Source organism: Mesoplodon mirus (assembly GCF_964341445.2).
Source record: "Mesoplodon mirus genome assembly, chromosome: 19".
In the NCBI taxonomy this organism is placed as follows: Eukaryota; Metazoa; Chordata; class Mammalia; order Artiodactyla; family Ziphiidae; genus Mesoplodon; species Mesoplodon mirus.
Genome location: NC_138995.1, coordinates 15,084,349 through 15,107,250, shown reverse-complemented (window position 1 = coordinate 15,107,250; position 22,902 = coordinate 15,084,349). Strand labels below are relative to the sequence as shown.

The 22,902-nt window shown below is 39.2% G+C and overlaps 2 protein-coding genes across 9 annotated transcripts in view; one reads left to right on the top strand and one right to left on the bottom strand.

The window, feature by feature from the left end:
• PKD1L3 (polycystin 1 like 3, transient receptor potential channel interacting) overlaps positions 1 to 20,554 on the top strand; it is a 67,145-nt gene extending 46,591 nt beyond the window's left edge. Inside the window, 7 exon segments of the mRNA XM_082606635.1 lie at positions 5,009 to 5,108; positions 7,147 to 7,287; positions 8,201 to 8,410; positions 8,413 to 8,455; positions 14,359 to 14,470; positions 18,000 to 18,116; positions 19,897 to 20,554. Of these exon segments, the coding sequence (XP_082462761.1) occupies positions 5,009 to 5,108; positions 7,147 to 7,287; positions 8,201 to 8,410; positions 8,413 to 8,455; positions 14,359 to 14,470; positions 18,000 to 18,116; positions 19,897 to 20,064 (891 nt within the window). The 3' untranslated portion in view covers positions 20,065 to 20,554.
• A 559-nt stretch (positions 20,555 to 21,113) lies between these two features.
• IST1 (IST1 factor associated with ESCRT-III) overlaps positions 21,114 to 22,902 on the bottom strand; it is a 35,829-nt gene continuing 34,040 nt past the window's right edge. For 7 of the 8 annotated variants that reach the window (XM_082605795.1, XM_082605802.1, XM_082605799.1 and 4 more), the window contains one exon: positions 21,114 to 22,489. In XM_082605795.1, coding sequence (XP_082461921.1) covers positions 22,290 to 22,489 — 200 coding nt within the window. In that variant the 3' untranslated portion in view covers positions 21,114 to 22,289. Of the gene's footprint in view, positions 22,493 to 22,902 lie in introns of all 8 variants that reach the window. The other variant, XM_082605796.1, reaches the window with a different exon arrangement.

Below are 22,902 nucleotides of genomic sequence, written 5' to 3'. Positions count from 1 at the left end.
CTCCGCGGCATATGGGATCCTCCCAGACCGGGGCACGAACCCGCATCCCCTGCATCGGCAGGCGGACTCTCAACCACTGCGCCACCAGGGAGGCCCGATTTTAATGTTTTGACACAAATATTTAAATGTCACAGAATGATCATAATTTTTCCCCACTGATGATTAAGATCACTTTGCACAGTTTCAGCTTGCTAGGTCATTTGTATGAACCCACACTACCATGTAAAGTGAGAATTACCTTTAATTAGGTGTGAAATGTCATGTCTGTTATTTTCAAGTGCTTCAGAAAAAGAAGCAAAACAAATACGGTGAAAAGTTAACTTTTGTATCTTCCAATTTTTATGTATGTTTTTAAAATTTAATAATAAAATGTCAGATAAAAATAACTCAATGGGGACTTCCCTGGTGGTCCAGTGGTTAAGATTCCACATTCCCATTGCAGGGGGCCTGGGTTTGATCCCTGGTCGGGGAACTAGATCCCACATGCTGCAACTAAGAGTTCACATGCCGCAGCTACGAAGCCCACATGCTGCGATTAAATATCCCATGTGCCGCAACTAAGACCCGGTGCAGCCAAACAAATGAATAAACAAAATAAATAAATATTTAAAAAAATAGTAACTCAGTGGATCATATACTCAAATGTAAAATTACAAATCTTTTAGAAGGAAACATAGGTGAAAATCCTCGAAACCTTAGGCTAGGCAAAGAGTTCTTATATACATACGTTACCAAAAGCACAATCCAGGAAAGAAAAAATAGATAAATTGGACTTCATCAAAATTAAACATTTTGCTCTATGATAGACACATTTTTTTATTGAAATGTAGTTGATTTACAATGTTGTGTTAGTTTCTGGTGTACAGCAAATGATTGTTATATGTATTCATATTCTTTTTCATATTCTTTTCCATTATGGTTTATTAGGGAACACTGAATATCCCTGGGCTATATAGTAGGACCTTACTGTTTGTTTTTTATATAGTAGTTTGTATCTACTAATCCCAAAGTCCTAATTTATCCCTTCCCCACCTCCTTTCCGCTTTGGTAACCATAAGTTTGTTTTCTGTCTATGAGTGTGTTTCCGTTTTGCAGATAAGTTCATTTGTATTATTTTTTAGATTCCACATATAAGTGATATAATGGTATTTGTCTTTCTCTTTTTTACTTACTGCACTTAGTATGGTAATCTCTAGGTCCATCCATGTTGCTGCAAATGGCATTGTTTCATTCTTTTTTATGGCTAAGTAGCATTCCATGGTATATATGTACCACATTTTCTTTATCCATTCATCTGTTGATGGACATTTAGGTTGTTTCCATGTCTTGGCTATTGTAAATAGTGACACCCTTATGACATAGGGGTGCATGTATCTTTTCAAATTACAGTTTTGTCTGGATATATGCTTAGGAGTGGTATTGCTGGATCATATGGCAACTCTCTTTTTAGTTTTATGAGGAACCTCCATACTGTTTTCCATAGTGGCTGCACCAATTTACATTCCCACCAACAGTGTAGGAGGGTTCCCTTTTCTCCACACCCTCTAGAGCATTTGTTATTTGTAGACTTTTTAATGATGGCCATTCTGACCGGTGTGAGGTGATACCTCATTGTAGTTTTGATTTTCATTTCTCTAATAATTAACAGTGATGAACATCTTTTCATGTGTCTGTTGGCCATCTGTATGTCGTCTTTGGAGAAATGTCTATGAAGGTCTTCTGCCCATTTTTTGATTGGGTTGTTTGTTTTTTATTGAGTTGTATGAACTGCTTGTATATTTTGGGAATTAAGCCCTTGTCAGTTGTATCATTTGCAAATATTATCTCCCAATCCATAGATTGTCTTTTTTTTTTAAATAAATTTATTTATTTATTTATTTATTTATTTATTTTTGGCTGTGTTGGGTCTCCGCTTCTGTGCGTGGGCTTTCTCCAGTTGCGGTGAGCGGGGGCCACTCATCGCGGTGCGCGGGCCTCTCACTGTCGCAGCCTCTCCCGTTGCGGAGCACAGGCTCCAGACACACAGGCTCAGTAGTTGTGGCTCACAGACCCAGCCGCTCTGCGGCATGTGGGATCTTCCCGGACCGGGGCACGAACCCGTGTCCCCTGCACTGGCAGGCGGATTCTTAACCACTGCGCCACCAGGGAAGCCCCATAGATTGTCTTTTCATTTGACTTATGGTTTCCTTTGCTGTGCAAAAGCGTGTAAGTTTGATTAAGTCCCATTTGTTTTTGTTTTTGTTTTTTTGCTTTTATTTGTTTCCTTGGGAGAGTGCCCTAAGAAAACATTGGTATGATTGATGTCAGATAATGTTTTGTTTATGTTCTCTTCTAGGAGTTTTATGGTGTCATGTTTTATTTTTAAGTTTTTAAGCCATTTTGAGCTCATTTTTGTGTGAGGGTGTGTTCTAACTCACTGATTTACATGCTACAGTCCAACTTTCCCAGCACCACTTGCTGAAGACACTGTCTTTTCTCCATTGGATATCCTTGCCACCTTTGTGAGAGCTTAATTGACCATAGGTGTGTGGATTTATTTCTGGGCTCTCTATTCTGTTCTATTAAGCCATATGTCTGTTTTTGTGCCAATACCATGCTGTTTTGATTACTGTAGCTTTGTAGTATTGTCTGAAGTAGAATGACTAAAATATCGATAATACTAAATGCTGGTGAGGACGCAGAGTAACTGGGAACTCTTATTTGTGTTAGAAATGAAAAAATGGCATAGCCACTTTGGAAAGCAGTTTACCAGTTTCATACAGAGTTATACAGTTACCACATAACTTAGTAATTGCACTCCCAGGTGTTTACCCAAAAGAAATAAAAACTGGGACTTCCCTGGTGGTCCCAGTGGTAAAGAATATGCCTTCTAATGCAGGGGACGCGGGTTCAGTCCCTGGTCAGGGAACTAAGATTCCCACATGCTGCAGGGCAGCTAAGCCCATGAGCCACAACTACTGAGCTCATGCGCCTCAACGAGAGAGCCTGTGTGCTGCAAATTACAGAGCTCATGCGCCCTGTAGCCTGTGCGCCACAACTAGAGAAGAAAAAACCCTCACACCACAACTAGAGAGAAGCCCACGTGCCTCAACAAAGACCTGACACAGCCAAAAATAAATAATAAGTAGAAATAAAAACCTATGTTCACACAGAATTGTGTGAATATTTGTAGCAGCTTTATTCATAATTGCCAAGGATGGGACTTCCCTGGCAGTCCAGTGGTTAAGACTCTGCGCTTTCACTGCAGGGGGCACGGGTTTGATGCCTGGTCAGGGAACTAAGATCCCACATGCCACATGGTGTGGCCAATAATAATAATTATAATAATAATAATTGTCAAGGATGGAACCAACCCAAATGCCCATCAGCTGGTGAATGGATAAGCTGTGGTACATCCATACAGTAGACTACTCAGCAATGAAAAAAAAACTACTGGTATATGTAGTGACATGGATGAATCTCAGATGTATTATTGTAAGTGAAAGAAGCCAGTTCCAAAAGCATACTTTATGATTCCATTTATATGACATTCTGCAAAAAGCAAAAACTACATGGATGAAGAATCTATCAGTGGTTCCCAGAGATGGAGGTAGTAAAAAGGGCTGATCACAAAGGGGCAGCATCAGGGAATTTTTGGGGTGATGAAACTGTAAGGTATCTTGATTATAGTGGTGGATACTCTGTGTATTTGTCAATACATAGAATTCTACACCAAAAAGAGTGTGTTTTTTAAATGTGTGTAAATACATTTTTTAAAGCTTAAAAAAACCTTTGTTATTACAATGGCTAAAAACTGTAAAAAGTTCCTCTTCGCTGGTCGAATAACTTAGAACAGTAAGATTCAATTTTGCTTTTAAAAATGGCAAAGGAAAACAAATGATAATACACAGTGATGCCAGGGAAAATGGGCACTTAATGCTGGTTGAGGAAAATCTGGCAGTGTACAGTAAAAGCCTTCAAATTCTGCATCCCTTTGCCGAGTAAGTTTCATTTCTAAGGATCTATTCTGAGAAAATTCAGAGTGGTTTATAATAATAAAATGGCAACAATTTAAATGTTCAAAAATAGGATATTGCTTAATATAAGACAGCCATATCTGTGTAATGGGATACCGAGCAGCCATTTAAAATGTTATAGAAAATGTAAGGATGTGGAAAACTGGTCCAGATATATTAAGACAAAAATGATTAATGGATGTATTCCAAACTTTTTAAGTTTCTTAAAAATCTCTAATTTTTTTGAAAATTTTTATAATAAATGTATATAAGTTTTAAAAAGTTGGAAAGTATAAAAAGAGGAACAGAAGAGATGGAAACCAATGTGTTAGCTTAGCTATCGGTATTGCTAAAGTGCGGTTTGGTTGGACTCATGGCCAAGTGAACTTTTTAGCAATTTCCCCTCAAATGTAATCCTCGGGACAATCCACTAGAGGGCGACTTTAGGTCTGCAGAGCAGACGCACCTGGAATTGCCACATCACAATAGGGGTGTGTGGCAACGGGCTGGAAATACTACTCTTATCCTTTGTTCTCCGAGGACTGGAGCACTTTCCTCCCCTCCAAGGAAATTTCAGGAGCGGGGGATACTTGTTTCCCCTAACAGAGGCTTAAGGTCTTACTCAATTCTAAGATTCCATGCCTGCTTCAGCAAAACTGGCACTTTCAAAAATGTAGCTTCTTCAGTCTAGCATATCAAAGTTGTCCCAAAAACAGGTGTTAGTGAACACCTTATACAGATCATCACAAATCATTTAATAGTTTAAACTTTCCTAGCCAAGCAGATTAAGGACTACAAGCAAAAATACAAAGATTAACATTATATCAACCACATCCTCATGGTTATGTAAAAATAATTATGAATTTACTTAATTCTCAGTTTTCCATAAAAATAAAGGGCCAAGTCACTGAAATGTATTAATCATACCCACCTTCACCTTTACCTAATGGCGCCACCTTCTTGGTTCCTGTAATATCTGCTCATTAAGTTTCTCCTCTGACTTTCCTGTCTAGGTGATCTTCCTCACATTGTTTTACTCACTGCGGCTGAACAGGATGCTGTGGCCTCACAAAGAGAAGGAACATCAAACCAAGAGGATCTTGGCAGTCTTGGGTAATTCAAGTAGTTCTAACTAATATCTACTTTTGCAAATAGCAAATTGTATCAGAACAGTGGGCTCCTAGCCACCTCACTGGCTCAGAGGAATCTATCCATTCAGGATCTTGTCTCTGACCAGCTGTTGCACCTTCTTCCCAGCCCAAGACTAACCAGTGCATCACCAACACTCTTTATGATCCATCCCTCCCTAGATCTCTCAATGCTTCTACTCTTCCCTATATTCTAGATTCCTTCCTAGTGTTTCTAGCTTTGAGCCCCAAGTGCTGTTTGCAACTGCTCACCCTCTGTATCTGAATGCCTGCAGGTATATCAGATTAAACATGCCCCAAGCAGAATTATTTGCCTGCCCCACAAATTCACTTCTTTACTCTGTTTTCTCATTTCAATTAATAGCATCACCATTCTCTAAAAACATAAGAATAATCCTAAATCCCACCCCCCATTCAGTCACCAAACCTGAGGGAGTCTACCCTCTAAATAACTGACTAGAGCCACTCATATTACATGGATGAAACTCACAAAGATGGCTGAAAAGCAAACTGCAGAAAAATTAACACGTTTTTAAAACATCTTTATTGGAGTATAATTGCTTTACAATTGTGTGTTAGTTTCTGCTTTATAACAAAGTGAATCAGTTATACATATGTCCCCATATCCCCTCCCTCTTGTGTCTGCCTCCCTCCCACCCTCCCTATCCCACCCCTCTAGGTGGTCACAAAGCACGGAGCTGATCTCCCTGTGCTATGCGGCTGCTTCCCACTAGCTATCTATTTTACATTTGGTAGTGTATATATGTCCATGCCACTCTCTCACTTCGTCCCAGCTTACCCTTCCCCCTCCCCATGTCCTCAAGTCCATTCTCTATGTCTGCGTCTTTATTCCCATCCTGCCCCTAGGTTCTTCATGACCATTTGTTTTTTTAACACAACATTTTAATCATGCAAAACAATGCATGTCTTGCTTAGAGACATATTTTTTAATGAAGAAATGCATAGGATGATACACTCCAAAATTTAGGCAAGGATTAGCTCTCTGAAGGAAAGAAGGGATACCATCACAGAGGTACACAGTGGATTTATCTTGGCACTCACTTATTTCTTAAACTGAGTGGTGGGCACGCTGCTAAGGGGTTGGCATCTTATTCCTTATGAGATTAAAAAATTAGTAATCTGACTTCAAACTGCCTTCCTAGCCCTCATTTCATCTCTCCGTCTCTTGAATTGCTGTTCCCTCTGCTAAAATGACTTTTTTCTTGTCCTTATCCTTGTCCATCTAGAGAATTCTTTCTGACTCATCATTCAAAACAGATGTTGCATGTCACTGCCTCTGGGCCACCTTCTCTGAGTTCCTCAGGGAGGTTTGTTTTTCTTTTCAGTGATCCCTCAGCATTTGGTTCCTACAGGCTGACAAGTTTTAGGTCATATTCTAACTCCCTTTCTCTCTCTGTCTTGATTTACGTGTCTCTAGATTCTTCTGCTTACAGTGTGGTCTGGAGACCAGCAGCACTGGCATCTCCTGGAACTGTCAGATATGCAGAATCTTAGGCCTCACCCCAGAAACTGCATTTTAACAAAATTCCAGGTGATCCCCTTGCACATTAAACTTTGAGAACCACCACTCCGGAACAGTGCTCCCATTGGGTGGTCCACTGACTAAAACTGTGTTTCTAGTCCAAGATAAGTACAGAAATTGAGAATAAGCATTTAGAAACTTTTAGAGCAGTTGGGCAGACTAATTTTAGGCCTATTGAATCTAATTTTCAAAATGGGGCTTGTATTTTGTAAGGCTCTGTTCTATGTCATTTTCCTAGTAATTCGTTTTTACTGTATTTTTACAGAAGTATCAGTCCCTGATGGATTGGAAAAAAATTTTTTAAGTCTTTCATGATAGTTTGGGAAGGGCTGCTTAGATAGCTTTATTCTCTATTTCAACATTTAACAGGAAATACTCATAGAAGATGCTCAACAAATGTTGATGAATAACTACTTAATGAAATATACCCTTTTTTGGCCTATATTTGAATTTTTGACAGCAAGATGTCCTTCATCATTACCCGGTTCAAGAGATGAAAACAACCCCATCTACGTAGCCCCAGCTATGAATGGTCCAGTTAAGCACCCAGAAAGAACCTTGAAAGAGAAGAAATTCTTCAAGTTGACAGGAGATATTTTGGGTATGGAGAGAAAATGGTAACCTGTTGATACAGCAGCACATTTCCCAGCAAGGAAAGGGGGAATGAGAATAAAATGGAAAATATAGAAGAAGGGTGGAAAACTATTTTAAAATATTCACCTTGAAAAGTCCTGGATTCCCTTAAGCAAGGCTGTAAGGTGAATGGAAGGACTCCTAAAATTGGAATCTTGAGATCTAATTGTGTGTTTCAGTACGTCACTTCCTCTGCCTGCAGAATGTAATAATGAAACTTGATCTGCATCGCATGGTGGAGGGAAAATGAATATGCTTTGAAAAATAGATGTCCTGAGAATTCCCTGGTGGTCCAGTGGTTAGGACTCCCCGCTTCCATGGCAGGGGGCACGGGTTCGATCCCTGATGGGGGAACTAAGATCCCACATGTCACGCAGCATGGCCAGAAAAAAAAAACACAACTGCTGTCCTATAAGTGCAAGGTAACTGGTCCAACACATCTAGTGTTTGGGTTATTGGATTCTCTGGACCAAAGGAGACAAATTCTGTTTTTATCATGCCTTCCCTTCTTGTGAACACAGACAATCTATAGATAAATGGGGAGGGGAAGGGGAGGAGATGAAAGGAGTGGTCTGGGGGGACATTTAAACCTAAGAACTAAAATACAACACTTGTGTGAGATTTTATGTATCTTATTTTTAAGTAAAATTTCTGATCAGTGGCAGAATAATTCTGGGAAGGAATATGTAGATATCTATAGATGTATGTAGATATCAGTAAGAACCAAATGCTTTTGCTTATCTGTTTACAATTAGGTAGAATCATATCAAATTGCCAACTTTTGACTGTTTTTGACCTGTAAAAGTCTGTAAGCTTAGGAAAAAATGAAAACAGGATTTCTAAGCTAACTACTCACCTATGATTTTCTCTTCTAATACTAGTACAAATACTTTTCCTTATCCTGTTGATGACTGCAGTCTACTCAGCACACAACTCCAATAGATTTTACCTCTGTCAAGCTATCCACAAGAGCTTTCCTTACCGCTTCTCAGAGATCAAACTTCTCAAGCATTTCCACCCCTGGGCCAGTAGCACCCTCCTTCCTAACCTGTACAGGGATTACAGAGGTAAGAACACAGTCCTGGGGCCCAGCCCTGCAAATGTGGGGTGCAGTTGGTTTTCCAAACACCCCTGCAGTAACCCATTAGAACACTGGAGAAAGGTCCACTGGCTTTTTCAAAATGACTGCACATCTGTGGGCACCCAAAGGTCCACTCCCAGGGCCCCATCTAAGCAGGTTCAGGTTTATGTCTGTTCACCCAAGGGTGATCAGGCCCATGAAGGCTGATTCCCACTGATGAGTTTCACAAGAGGCTGATAAACAAAATTGAGAATTTATTCACTAACAACATGAAAATAACTGGAGTGATCTCTGGGACTGGTTGCCTCCTTGTGAAGGAGGGAACCACATGTAGCTGAGAAGTTTGTTCTATAAGCACAGAACCACGAAAACAGTGTAACCAGAAAGATCTCCACCCCAGGTGATATTTTGATATATTGCCTGATGTGCAGTCATTCCCAAGTCTGTGATGTGTCTGTGTAACTTTTCTTGGATGGTTATCCAGTTCAGTTCCACGAATAATGTAGTGAACACCTAGTATGCTGGGAACTGTCCTAGGAGCTAATAAAATGATGGACATTATATGGTTTGTACCCTCAAAGAACCTCACCATCAAGAGGACTTAGTATGGGGACTTCCGTGGTGGCACAGTGGTGGAGACTCCACCTGCCAGTGCAGGGGACACAGGTTCAAGCCCTGGTCCGGGAAGATCCCACATGCCACGGAGCAACTAAGCCCATGTGCCACAACTACTGAGCCTGCGCTCTAGAGCCTGCCAGCCACAACTACTGAGCCCACGTGCCACAACTACTGAAGCCCGTGCACCTAGAGCCTGTGCTTCACAACGAGAAGCCACTGCAATGAGAAGCCCATGCACCACTGCGAAGAGTAGCCTCCGCTCACCACAGCTAAAGAAAGCCTGTGCACAGCAATGAAGACCCAAACGCGGTCAAAAAAAAAAGAGGAGTTAGTATGAATGCTTGTTTTTTTTAGATAATTTTTTATTTTTATTTTTTCCTTTGGCTGCATCGGGTCTTAGTTGCAGCACGCAGGATCTTTTCATTGCAGTGCACGGGCTCTTCATTGCAACGCGTAGGCTTCTCTCTAGGTGTGGCGCATGGGCTCCAGAGCACGTGGGCTCAGTAATTGCGTCCACAGGCTCTCTCTAGTTGTGGCACGCGGGCTCAGTAGTTGCCACGCTCGGGCTTAGTTGCCCCACGGCATGTGGGATCTTCGTTCCCTGACCAGGGATCGAACCCACGTCCCTTGCATTGGAAGGCGGATTCTTAACCACTGAACCACCAGGGAAGTCCCAGTATGAATGCTTCTTGTTCAGTATCTTTCACCAGTTACCAACACCTTGCCATATTATAACTTTATATCTTATTAAGCTGTATTCTGGAAATTGTTACATTCATTAATCTCAGGATTGGTGGCTTTCTGTTGGGATTTGGAACATCTCCTAGGTTCCTGAAAAAAATCTGAATGATATGTTTATCTCAGCAAACATGTATAGTCCTTTTTAAAAAATTTTTATTGGAGTATAGTTGATTTACAATGTTGTGTTAGTTTCTGCTGTACAGCAAAGTAAATCAGTTACACATATACATATATCCACTCTTTTTTAGCATCTATTCCCATATAGGTCATTACAGAGTATTGAGTTCCCCGTGCTATATAGCAGGTTCTTATTAGTTATCTATTTTACATATAATAGTGTGTATATACAATCCCAATCTTCCAATTTATCCTTCCCCCACTTTCCCCCTTGGTAAGCATAATTTTGTTTTCTACATCTGTATAATCTTTTCTTAAACGTGTACTTGTTGCATTTAAGAGTTTTAACAGATGGCAACTTCTGTACATTGCATGTTGATTCTTTCTAGTTGAGTTTTAAACGGTGACAGTTCTAGGTTGAGGGCATATTCTGTTTAGAGTCAGTAACTGTCTATACTGACTTAAATAAAAAGTGAATCAGACCCTGAGTGGCTAAGGCTAGTGCCATCACAGTAGGCATGTTCTCCTCTTAGACTCCTTCGCTTTACAGTATAGTGTCGTGGTCTAAAGGTGCAGACTCAGAAGGCTGCCCAGACTGCCCAGGTTCACATCCTTGCTCTCCACTTACCAGCAGTGTGTTCTTGGGTAAATTACTCAACCTCCTGTGCCTCAGTTTCCCCATCTGTACAATGGGGATAATCTTAGGACCTACCCTGTAAGATAGATGTGAAGATTAAAACCTTAGTAGATCTAAGTGCTTAGAACAGTGTCGGGCACATACTGTTCAGTCGATGGGTGTTAGCTGTTGTTATTAACTGAGGCAGTTGGAGCTCTGGTTGTACTAAAACCACAGAGTTTACATGAGTTACCTAGACATACTAAGGAAGAGCAACAGCAACCTGTAGATGTAGATAATGAAATAAAATTAAGTAGATATGGGGTAAACAGCAGTAAAAATTGTAACATTTTTTAACTCCTCAACTGCTAAAAAATTTTTGCTTTCAGAATTGATGTAGCCCAGTCCCATTAGTCCACTTGTTTTCAGGAATATTGAAGCCCAAGCCATTCATGGCAGATAATCTGTATCCTGTAAATAAATCTGTATCCTATAAATACAGAACTTTCCTAAATAGCCTAGTCCAATGTTGAAACACATTTAGGGAAGAATTTTTTTTTGTAGGATTTAATTAAAATTCCTCTTGCAGCAATTCAAACTTGCTTTATCTCTTTTGACTTTCTTCTGAGGTGAAAAAACACTAATCACAATTCTACAATTGCACAGTTTTTATTTAAGAACTATAAAGTAAGGCCATCTTTGAAGGTTAAGTCTGCAGGACCCTAGGTCCTTTAATAACCTACTGCAAACCTCTCCCTGCCAAATTTTGTAACATAATCTTTTTCTTTCATGTTAAAACATTTTTTCATAATTAAAACATGAATATGTAGAAAATCCATATGTACCACGATGTATATTGTGCAACTCTCCTTTTCCCCTGGTCCCCCTTCTCTCTTTCCTAGAGGCAACTACATTCCCAATTGATTATACAGACATACCTCACTTTACTGCATTTCACTTTACTGCACTTCGTAGATACTGCATGTTTTCTTTAACAAATTGAAGATGTGGCAGCCCTGTGTCAAGCAAATTCACTGGTGCCACTTCTCCAACAGCATTTGCTCACTTCGTGTCTCTGTGTCACATTTTGGTAACTCTCGAAGTATTTCAAACTTTTTCATTATTATATTTGTTAGGGTGACTTGTGATCAGTGATCTTGGATGTTACTATTGCTAAAAGAAGGCTCAGATGATGATTAGCATTTTTTAGCAATAAAGTTTTTTTTAGCAATAAAGTATTTTTAATTTAGGTGTATGTACATTGTTTGTTTAGACATAATGGTATTGTACACTTAATAGACTATAATACAATGTAAACGTAACTTTTTTTTGTTTTTGGCCACACCGCACGGCCTGCAGGATCTTAGTTCCCCAACCAGGGATTGAACCCGGGTCCCAGCAGTGAAAGCGCCGAGTCCTAACGACTGGATAGCCAGGGAATTCCCTAAACATAACTTTTTTTTTTTTTTTTTTTTTTTTTTTTTTTTTGCGGTATGCGGGCCTCTCACTGTTGTGGCCTCTCCCGTTGCGGAGCACAGGCTCCGGATGCGCAGGCTCAGCGGCCATGGCTCACGGGCCCAGCCGCTCCGCGGCATATGGGATCCTCCCGGACCGGGGCACGAACCCGTATCCCCTGCATCGGCAGGCGGACTTTCAACCACTGCGCCACCAGGGAGGCCCCCTAAACATAACTTTTATATGCACTGGGAAACCGAAAAATTCACGTGACTTGCTTTATGGCAGTGGTCTAGAACCGAACCCATAGTATCTCCAAGGTATACTTGTAAATTCTTTCAGAGGTAATCTACACATTTGCAAATACATTTGATGATAAATAGCAGCATACTATAAACATTGTCATGCTGTTTTGCCTTTTCCCCTTAATTTGCCTGGAGATTGTTCCATCAGCATATATAAAGCTGTCCCTTTTTATGTTTTATTCATTTACTATATAGTATGCCATTGCGTGGATGTACCATAAGTTATATAACCAGTTCCCTATTAATAGACATTTAGATTGTTTCCACTCTTATACTGTTAACAATAATACTACCATTTATACCCTTTTACATATGTAATTTCACTCATCTGCAAATATATCTGTAAGATAAGCACCTTGAAAAGACTTGCTAAAAATGTATATCCATTTTTCATTTAGAAAGATACTGCCAAATTGTTCTCAATTGTACCAATTAATGTTCCCATGAGCAATGTATTATTAGATCTGCCCACATTGCCAACAGTTCAGTGAACATTGGTGTTTTCATACAATACAGGTAACTCTGAAATATACAAAAGGTTTGCAACTGCACTCATGAGAAAATGCAAGTTTAAACTAAGGAACCATTTTTCACCTCTCATATGGACAAAACTTGCCTCTGCTCTTGCCCTTCTTCATTCCTTCTTCCCCATATTATTTTTTTACAACATAAATGTGTTTTGTCCCTGTTCAAAACCTCCCAATGGATTCCATCATACTTAAAATAAAAGCCCAAACCCTTTCTAAAGCTTACTCCAGGGCCTTCCCTGTCCGGAGCTGTAGCTACATCTGTTACTTCTCCTACCCTCATTCTGACCCTCATTCACTCTAATTCAGCCACACAAGCTTCTGTGCTCTCCTTAAACACGATGCGCATGCTCTTGCCTTGGCCTTGGAACTTGCTGTTGCCCTGACGTTTGCATTGGGAGCTCCAAACTTTATTAGGGTCTCTCTCATAAGCCACCTCCTCTGAGAAACCTCTAATCATCCTGTAAATAAATAGCACTGCTCCCTCCTCACAGAACACTCTCTATCCCCTCTTCCTACTCAGTTTTTTTAAATTAATTTTTTATTTATTCATTCATTTTTGGCTGCGTTGGGTCTTCGTTGCTGTGCGTGGGGGCAACTCTTCTTCGTTGTGGTGCGCGGGCTTCTCACTGCGGTGGCTTCTCTTGTTGCCGGAGCACGGGCTCTAGGCGTGCAGGCTTCAGTAGTTGTGGCTCACGGGCTTAGTTGCTCCGTGGCTCAGTTTTTCTTCATAGCACTATTATTACCTGAATATTGTTTGGTTATTGCCTGTCTCCCTCCCTCCTCAAATATGAATGCTCTGTGGACAGGGACTCTTGTCCACTGCTGTGTTCCCAGCACCTAGAACAGGACCTGGTGTATGTGAGCACTCAATACATACTGATTGAGAGAAAGAATGAATGAATGTCATTCTATAAGTTTTGCCCATTTTTCATTGGGCTGCTTGGTTTTGTTTGCTTGTTTTGATAAATGGGAGCTTTTTATGTATTAAGAGCTTGTTCAGTTGTAGAGATTTAGATATTTATACAGAAACAAAGTAAGGATTTATAAAAATTTAGGGAATTGGTAGCTTATGATGTTCTATCTGGGAGTGTGGTATGCTTTTTCTATTCTCATCTGCATTTGTATCCCTCAGTAATATTAAATTCTCTTCATATAATTCTTACACATCTCTTGTTAGGTTTATCTTTTGTGGTCTATTGTGAATGAGATTTTATTTCACTATAGGTTTCTAAGTAAATATTGTTTGAATATATGAAGGCTATTGATTTTATTATATTTAGTACCCAGCCAGCTTGCTGAATTTTTTTGTTAATAGTTTTTAGGTCGATTCTCTTTTCTCCCCAGCTTTATTGAGGTACAATGGAGAAATTAAAATTGTATATATTTACGGTATAATGTGATGTTTTGATATATGAATATATTGTGAAATGTTTACCACAATCAAACTCATTAACATATCCATCACCTCACATGGTTACATGTTTTGATAAGAACGCTTATTCTCTAAGCAAATTTCAAGTATACAATATATTACTATTAACTATAATCTATAAACTATAATCATGCTATACATTAGATCTCCAGGACTTACTGATTTTAAAACTAAAAGTTTGTATACTCTGACTGACATCCACCCATCCCCCTCCCCACCCCAGCCCCTGGTTACCACCATTCTACCCTCTGGTTCTGTAAGTTTGACTTTTTAAAATTGCACTTATAAGAGATCATACATGTTTCTTTGTTTGGCTTATTTGATAACTTCACTTTTGTGAATAATCCTGCTATGAACATGGGCGTGCAGATACCTCTTCAAGATGCTAATTTCATTTCCTTTCAATATACAGCCAGTAGTAGGATTACCGGATCATCTAGTAGCTCTGGTTTTAATTTTCTGAGGAACCTCCATGCTGTTTTCCATAATGGCTGTACCAATTTACATTCCCACCAACAGGGCTCCTTTCTCCAAACCCTCACCAACATTTGTTATTTCTTGTCTTCTTGATAATAGCCATCCTAACAGTCGTGAGGTGATATCACATTGCAGTTTCGGTTTGTTATTTCCTTGATGATTAGTGATTTTTACATATACCTGTTGGTCATTGTATTTCTTTAGAAAAATGTGTATTCAGGTCCTTTGCCCATTTTTTAATCAGGATGACTTTTTTTTTTTTTTTTGGTATTGAGTTGTATGAGTTCTTTATGGATTTTGGATTTTAACCCCTTATCAGATACATAGTTTGCAAATATTTTCTCCCATTTCATAGGTTGCCTTTTCATTTTGTTTACTGTTTCCTTTGCTGTGCAGAAACTTTTTAGTTTGATGTAGTCCCACTTGTTTTAGCTTTTGTTGCCTGTGCATTTAGCGTCATATCCAAAAAACTGCCAAGACCAGCGTCAAGAAGCTTTTTCTGTTTTCTCATAGGAATTTTGCAGTTTCAGGTCTGAGGTTTAAGTTGTTAATCCATTTGGAGTTGATTTTTTGAATATGGCAAAATAAAAGTGTCCAACTGCATTCTTTTGCATGTGGAAATCCAGTTTTCCTAGCATTATTTGTTGAAGAGACTAGCCCCATTGTGTATTCTTGGCACCCTTGTCATAGATTAGTTGGCCGAATCTATGGGTGTGGTTTTAATTCTGGGTTCTCTGTTCAGTTCCATTGTTCTATGTATCTGTTTTTATCCCAATACCATAGTATTTTGATTACTATAGTTTTGCAATATAGTTTGAAATCAGGAAGTGTGATGCTTCCAGCTTTGTTCATCTTTCTCAAGATTATTTTGGCTATTCATGGTATTTTTGTGGTTCCATACAAATTTTAGGATTTTCTCTATTTCTGGGGAAAATGCCACTGGAATTTTGATACAGATTGCATTGAATCTGTAGATCACTTTGTGTAGTATGGACATTTTAACAGTATTAACTCTTCCAATCCATGAATGTGGGAAATCTTCCCGTTTACTTTTGTCTTTTTCGTATCTTTCATCAATCTCTTATAGTTTTCATTGGACAGATTTTTCACCTCGGTTAAATTTATTCCTAAGTATATTATTCTTTTTGATGTTATTGTAAATGAGATTGTTTTCTTAATTTCTTTTTCAGCTAGTTGTTAGTGTAACAAAAAGCAACTGATTTTTGTATTTTGATTTTTTATTCTGTAGCGTTACTGAATTCATTTTTTTAACAGGTTTTTGGTGGAGTCTTTAGGGTTTCTATATATAAGACCATGTCATCTGCAAAGACAGTTTTACTTCCTCCTTTCTTATTTGGATGCCTTTTATTTTTCTTACCTAACTTCTCTGGCTAGGACTTCCAGTACTGTGTTGAATAGATGTGGTGAGAGTTGGCATCCTTGTCTTGTTCCTTATCTTAGAGGAAGAGCTTTTAGCTTTTCACAATTGAGTATGATGTTAAGCTGTGAGCTTGACATATATGGCCTTTATTATGTTGAAGTACATTCCTTCTTGCCTAATTTGTTGTGAGTTTTTATCGTTAAAGGTTGTTAAATTTTGTTGAATGCTCTTTCTGCATCTGTTGAGATGTTTTTTGTTTTGTTTTGTTTTTTTAACATCTTTATTGGAGTACAATTGCTTTACAATGGTGCGTGTTTCTATGGTGCATTCAGAAATGCTAGTTTCTGCTTTATAAAAAAGTGAATCAGTTATATATATACATATGTTCCCATATCTCTTCCCTCTTGCCTCTCCCTCCCTTCCACCCTCCCTATCCCACCCCTCTAGGTGGTCACAAAGCACCGAGCTGATCTTCCTGTGCTATGCGGCTGCTTCCCACTAGATATCTATTTTACGTTTGGTAGTGTATATATGTCCATGCCACTCTCTCACTTTGTCACAGCTTACCCTTCCCCCTCCCCATATCCTCAAGTCCATTCTCTAGTAGGTCTCTTTATTCCCGTCTTACCCCTAGGTTCTTCATGACCTTTTTTTTTTTTAGATTCCATATATATGTGTTAGCATATGGTATTTGTTTTTCTCTTTCTGACTTACTTCACTCTGTATGACAGACTCTAGGTCCATCCACCTCACTACAAATAACTCAATTTCGTTTCTTTTTATGGCTAATATTCCATTGTATATATGTACAATGGAGATCATATGTTTTTAATCCTTCATTCTTTTAATATGGTGTATCACATTTATTGACTTACATGGCATCTTAGTTTCTTGACCAGGGATCGAACCCACACCCCCCTGCAGTGGAAATACAGAGTCCTAACCACTGGACCACCAGGGAAGTCCGAGAATTTTATGGTTTAAATGTTCACCCATGAAGCTATCTGATCCTGGGCTTTTCTTTGTTGAGAGGTTTTTGATTACTGCTTCAGTCTCCTTACTTATACTTCATATGTTCAGGTTTTCTGTTTATTCATTATTCAGTTGTATGTTTCTAGGAATTTATCCATTTTTTCTAGGTTATCCAGTTTGTTGGTGTGTAATTATTCCTAGTAGTCTCTTATGATCCTTTGTATTTTTGTGATATCAGTTGTAATGTCTCCTCTTTCGTTTATGTAATTTTATTTATTAGAATCCTCTTTTTATTCTTGGTTAGTCTAGCTAAAGGCTTGTCACTTTTGTTGTTCAAAAAAGCTAACTTTTTTTTCTATTGTCTTTCTAGTCTCTATTTCTGCTCTTATCTTTATTACTTCATTTCTTCTTGTAACTTTAGGCTCAGTTCTTTACTAGTTCCTTGAGCAGTAAAGCTAGGTTTTTTGAGATCTTTTTTATTAATGTAAGCGTTTATTGCTATAAACTTCCCTCTTAGAACTGCTTTTGCTGCATCTAGTGTCTGTCTTTTCCTAAGTGCTGTAGTCTTGGAATCACATTGCTTCCCTTAGAAAAGGTCACTAAATGGAAAACCATCAGTTCAAGTTGGCGATGAGTTTTGGAGAAGACAGTGGAGCTCGTTTTAGTTGTACAGGTCCATAGTTAACTAGCAGTATGATAAACTCAAGACATTTGTTTCATCTCTAAAATGGGGATAACAGTTCACAGGATGAACTATATGGAAGTCAAATTTATATGAAAACACTGTAATTACAGAAGAATTCTATATAGTTTTTAGGCATAGCAATTTGAATGGCCACTAAGGAACTTCCTTAATTTCCATTCCATTGGTTCTACCTTGGCCTCACCATTATCAAGCACCTCAGGACCCAAAGAAGTGTAGTCCCCTCTACTGCTCTCCACCCCCATCTGACAGTTCTCTCTTTTTCAGTTTAACCTGTTGCTTGGATGGAGCATCTCTGACTACCGAACTTTTCTCAGTTCAGCAGTGACTGTTGTTGGTCTCCTGATGGGAATCTCTCATCACAAGGAGGTAAAAACCCTATTCCTGGTTTCCCTGCAGAATTCTATTTGGTTTAATGTATCAAACAAGGGGAGAATTGCTTACAAAAGCAGCCCCTACTGTACCACTGCATACTGGAAAAGGGAGAAACTTAGTTCCTTTGCCATTATTTTATGGTATTACCTATAGATACTGTAGAGCTTTTGAGTGGCTGTTACCTTCAGAAATCCTTCCTTTCCTAAGGACATAGTCCCACCTTTCTCACTTCTTCTATCCTTAATCTTACTGCCAAAGACACTAGGCCTGAACTTGTGTTTTCATACCTGGCCAGATAAACATGATTGCTGCTGCTTTCTCAACGGCCCTTTGAAGGGTACAATTGGAAGTGACTTTAAAGAAAAATTAGGGAGGTACAATTCCAGAAAGAACTGCAGTTACTTCTGTTTATAAATACTAATTTCAGAGAGGCTGTTATTTTCTCCCAGGAACTACCTACACAAATCCCTTTCTACCCAACATAAAAAATAAAGTAGGAAACCCAGGTGAGGTTTTGGGTCCCAAACACTAGCATATATAGATTTGATAAGAAAAAAACTGCAATTCAAATTAGTGAAACTGGCAAGATTTTCATCAAAGCTCATCATTCTGATACTCTAGAAATCAAAGGTTACTAATTAAAATGGGTAAATTAACATAGTTTCTAACGTGGAAAGTTACCACCACCTTCCTAAAATCTAAGAAAGATTAACATAACTGCTATTTTGGGTGGACTCTTTTGTTGTGGTTCCAGCCCCAATCACTAGGGAATGAAGTCCTCACCCCTGGAACACTTTATATACTAAAGCTCTTAAAGAAGTAACAATCATAATAAACTTTTACCGACACCTACTTTTTGACTTAAAAGGGAAAATGGAGTATACTTACTGGGAATAGTCTTGCATCACAAACTCAGCGTTTGCCCAAACTGTTTGGTTGACCTGGAGTTATGATTAAGCTCTTTTAAAATAAGTAGATATAAGCTGGCAGCCATTATAATATCTCTGTCACAGAGATTTCCATCACAATAGTATTTATTGCAAGTATTCATCCTCTAAGTTGTTGGGTGTTTTTTTTAAAACAGTGCCCAGTGGCAATAATGAATGAGCCAATACCAACGGAAAATAATCATTTTTAAAAGGAACACCTAAATTAAAGAATTTAGAAACCAAATTTTACTGGAAACCATTCTAGTAAGCCCTACATTTGAGAAAGATCTCTGTGCTGAAAAGGCAAGAATGGCAAAACTCAGTAAGTATACTTTTAAAGACAATGATTAAAAAAAAAATCTAAAAAAAGCATTGAAAGCCAGTTTTCTATGGCTAACCTTCTAAACTGCATTGGAATGCTCCTATGTTCAGAGTAGAAAGTGCTTGGAACGGCAGAGACAGTTTTCATTATCACTGCTGGTATCTATGTATTCTTTCAACACACTTCTGCTATTCCTTGAAGCTTCCATGTTTAGAAATATTTTCCGGAATTGCCAACAACTCACAAGGGCTTTGAGTCACTTATAATTCCATTACAACTCACCTGTTTTCTTCTTGTGAAAGCCCTGAAGGCACAATTATTTACACTCTTAGAGTCAGTCACTCTTGCTTTTCTGTCCACTCAAAAGTATTTTCCTTTTTAATATTTTTGCTTTTCTAGTTTCCACCAGACATAAGTGTTTCCTCATGTGAATATATCCCAAATGTTAGCATATATCTTACATTTTTAAAGTAGATATTAAACGCTCAGTGTTTAAACTCGAAGTGTCCTATTGTCTTTCCAGGTTATTGCTTTAAACCCAGTTCTGGGCTCCTTTCTTATCCTCCTAACCAGTGCCGTTTTGATGGTACTTGTGATCATTAACCTTTTTGTTTCTGCCATTTTAATGGCCTTTGGTAAAGAAAAAAAGTCCTTTAAGCTAAGTAACTCTGACTCAGTAATTGAAATATAAACCGTATCATGATTTTATCACTGGAAAAGCTCAATTTTAGCTGCTCTTAAGATTACAGACTGACATAACGCACAGTATCAGCATACTCCCTTTATTAGTCTCCACAGCTCTGCCAACCATTTTCCTAGGAAACCCAATTTACCAAAAGTACATTATGTTCTACATCCACTGGCCTATAAATAGCTGGCCCGCCACTGTTAAGTAGCAGAAACACTCCAAGGCCTGACAGTAAACCATTAAAGGAAACAGTATCTTTACACTTTATATCTACTTTTTAAAAAATATATCTTTGGTACTTTTTTCCTCCACCATTAGCAGCAATTCCAATTTCCTCGCTTTTCTTTTTGTCTTCCAACAGACTCAGAAAGAAGCTGCACTGATGGATATGCTGCTACTGAAGCTCTCAAGTTTGTTAGGAAAACAGTGGCACCAGAACACATGTAAGTAAGCAAACAGCTATAACAGCAATGGCCACTGACAAATGAAGTTTCAAAAGATTAATCCTGTTACCTCCTCGCTTGGCTTATTCTTAGTATATTAATACTGATCATTGCACGGTGTACTTTAGAAAATTATAGATGTTTATAATATACTTAGTTAATTTTGTTAGTCAGTGAAGAAGCAATCCCCTTGGCTGCAGATTCTTATGTTTATGGAACTTGACACTATCAGAGGGTTAACACTGCAAGAGTGGTGCAGGATAAACCAGCTCTGCTGCCAAACAAACACCAAGTAACATCATTCATGTTCCAGGATGACTGGGAAATATGAGTCAGAAGTAAGCTCACTGCAACTTTAATTAAAGATACAAGCATGAGATCTGGCTAAGGGGTAGCCCTGTCACAGAGAAGTAACCAAGCCAACTCACAGGTAACAATCTGGGCTTAAATACTGAGATCGAAATGGGCCCCTAACTCCCCAGGCATCCATCCACATTACCCAGGGAGCCAATAAGGTCTGGCTTGTGCCCAGTATGGGTCACTTGCTTAAATACTCTCCACTAAAATCTTGCCCCTCGTCATTTGACCAAAACAATGGAGAAAGCGGGGCACAAAATTTTTAACTTTATTAGCAGCTACTGAGCCATGACATACAAATCAATCAAAAACATTAAAGAAAAGTTGCTTGAAACAAGTGTGTACAGATACACCACACAGAAGCCGAAGTCTTATTTTCCGATCCCAAAGCCATCCTTGTGGGGAAGGCTGGCCTTAGCTAGGGGGCAAAACAGTAAGAGTCTCATCTGTCAAGGGAAGGAGCAAAACACCTACAGCCACATGGGCACCAAAAATTTATCTGAGATCAGCTTTTAAAGGTTCTCTTGATCATAACGTTTTCAAATGAAAACAGGAACCCCTCTTCACCTGTAGACTTTCCAGCTCACTACTCAAGAGACTTGAATATTTCTATTAAGGCTACTGGAAGCCCACCTTAGCCTTGAATGGTGACTTCTGCCCAGTATGTGGCCAGCAATGCAATCCAACAGAACATGCCATGGGGAAAAACAGGAATTTATATACAGTGCTGCCCTCTATTAAAAGGGAAACACAGCACTCAAAATAAAGCAAAAGGCCACAGAGGGCTCCCTGAGAATCCAGTAGAACTAAGAGAGGCCTTCAACTTTCCAAAGTTTGCAACTGGATCCAGGTGGAACAGTGCCCTGCAGCAAGGAGTAGTGTATATGTCAATGAGAAGACCCAGCTTCTAAGAATTGTTACAATGGCTTCCTGAGCCATTTTCTCTCTCCTATTCATATTAGAGCAAGAAAATAGACAACTTGGCCTTGAATCTCACTCACCACCAGTCCCTCTGTATGGAGGGGTTTGTTTCTAAGTCTGGAACCTCAGCACAGAGCTGAGACACTTCATGAAGTACTCTCCTCCACCATCCGGCCATCTTTGACAGCTCTCCCCGTCTCACTCCCCTGTGGAGGGATGGTGGGACAGGAAGGAGAGAAATGGGGTCACACTGACAGGAAACGGACAAGCAAGGCTGCCAGGAGCCACAGCTGCTCCAACCTCACCATCTCCAGCTGTTAGTCTCTCAGGAGCAATGGAGAACCGGAAAGCAGCAGAGTGTGGAAGAGAGCAGGAAGAGAGCCCAGAGGAAGAGTGTACTCAGTGATGGTTAACAGATGAAGCAGAATTTCATGGAGATTCTTTGTTACAAGGAGAAACTGCTCAGTCTCAATTCCCAGAACTTGGACCTTGCCTGGTTTAGGAAGCCTATGTTTTCTTTTTCAGCTCTTCAAATCTCCGGGAAAGATCATCAAAGTCAATGTCTTCAGAGGCTGAGGTGTTGGCACCAGCAGATGCAGTTGGTAGTGTGTCTGGCACAGATGGCAATTCTGGCAGTACAAAGTTGTCATAGGTATCCATGGGTCTGGAAGGGGGCTTTGCAGAAGCTTCTGGCTTGGGTCCAGGACCTACTTAAATGAGAGTAAGGAGCACAGTGTTAAAAATGCCAGTGGCTCAGATCCTCAAACCCCACAATCCCCCCTGGCAGAAACAATAAAATAATCAAAATACTGGAGAAAACATTGTTTTCTAAAAAATAATTCTAAAGGTCAATAAAATTTTCAGGACAATTAACAGCTACGTTTTCTAATTATGGTTGAATATATGTTTTACTTCCCTACAGTGAGAAGAAAGTTTAAAGGAAAGTCAAAGTGTGGTGCATGGGGCTTAGGTACACAGCATTCATTTAAATGGACTGTATGGTCTACTCCCGTAAGAAAGTCCAAGAAATGGGACTAGAATTCTATTGGGATGAGCTACTCTTTAAGGCTTATGGGAAAAAAATTTTACATGGAATGTTAACATCCATACCGTTTGATGT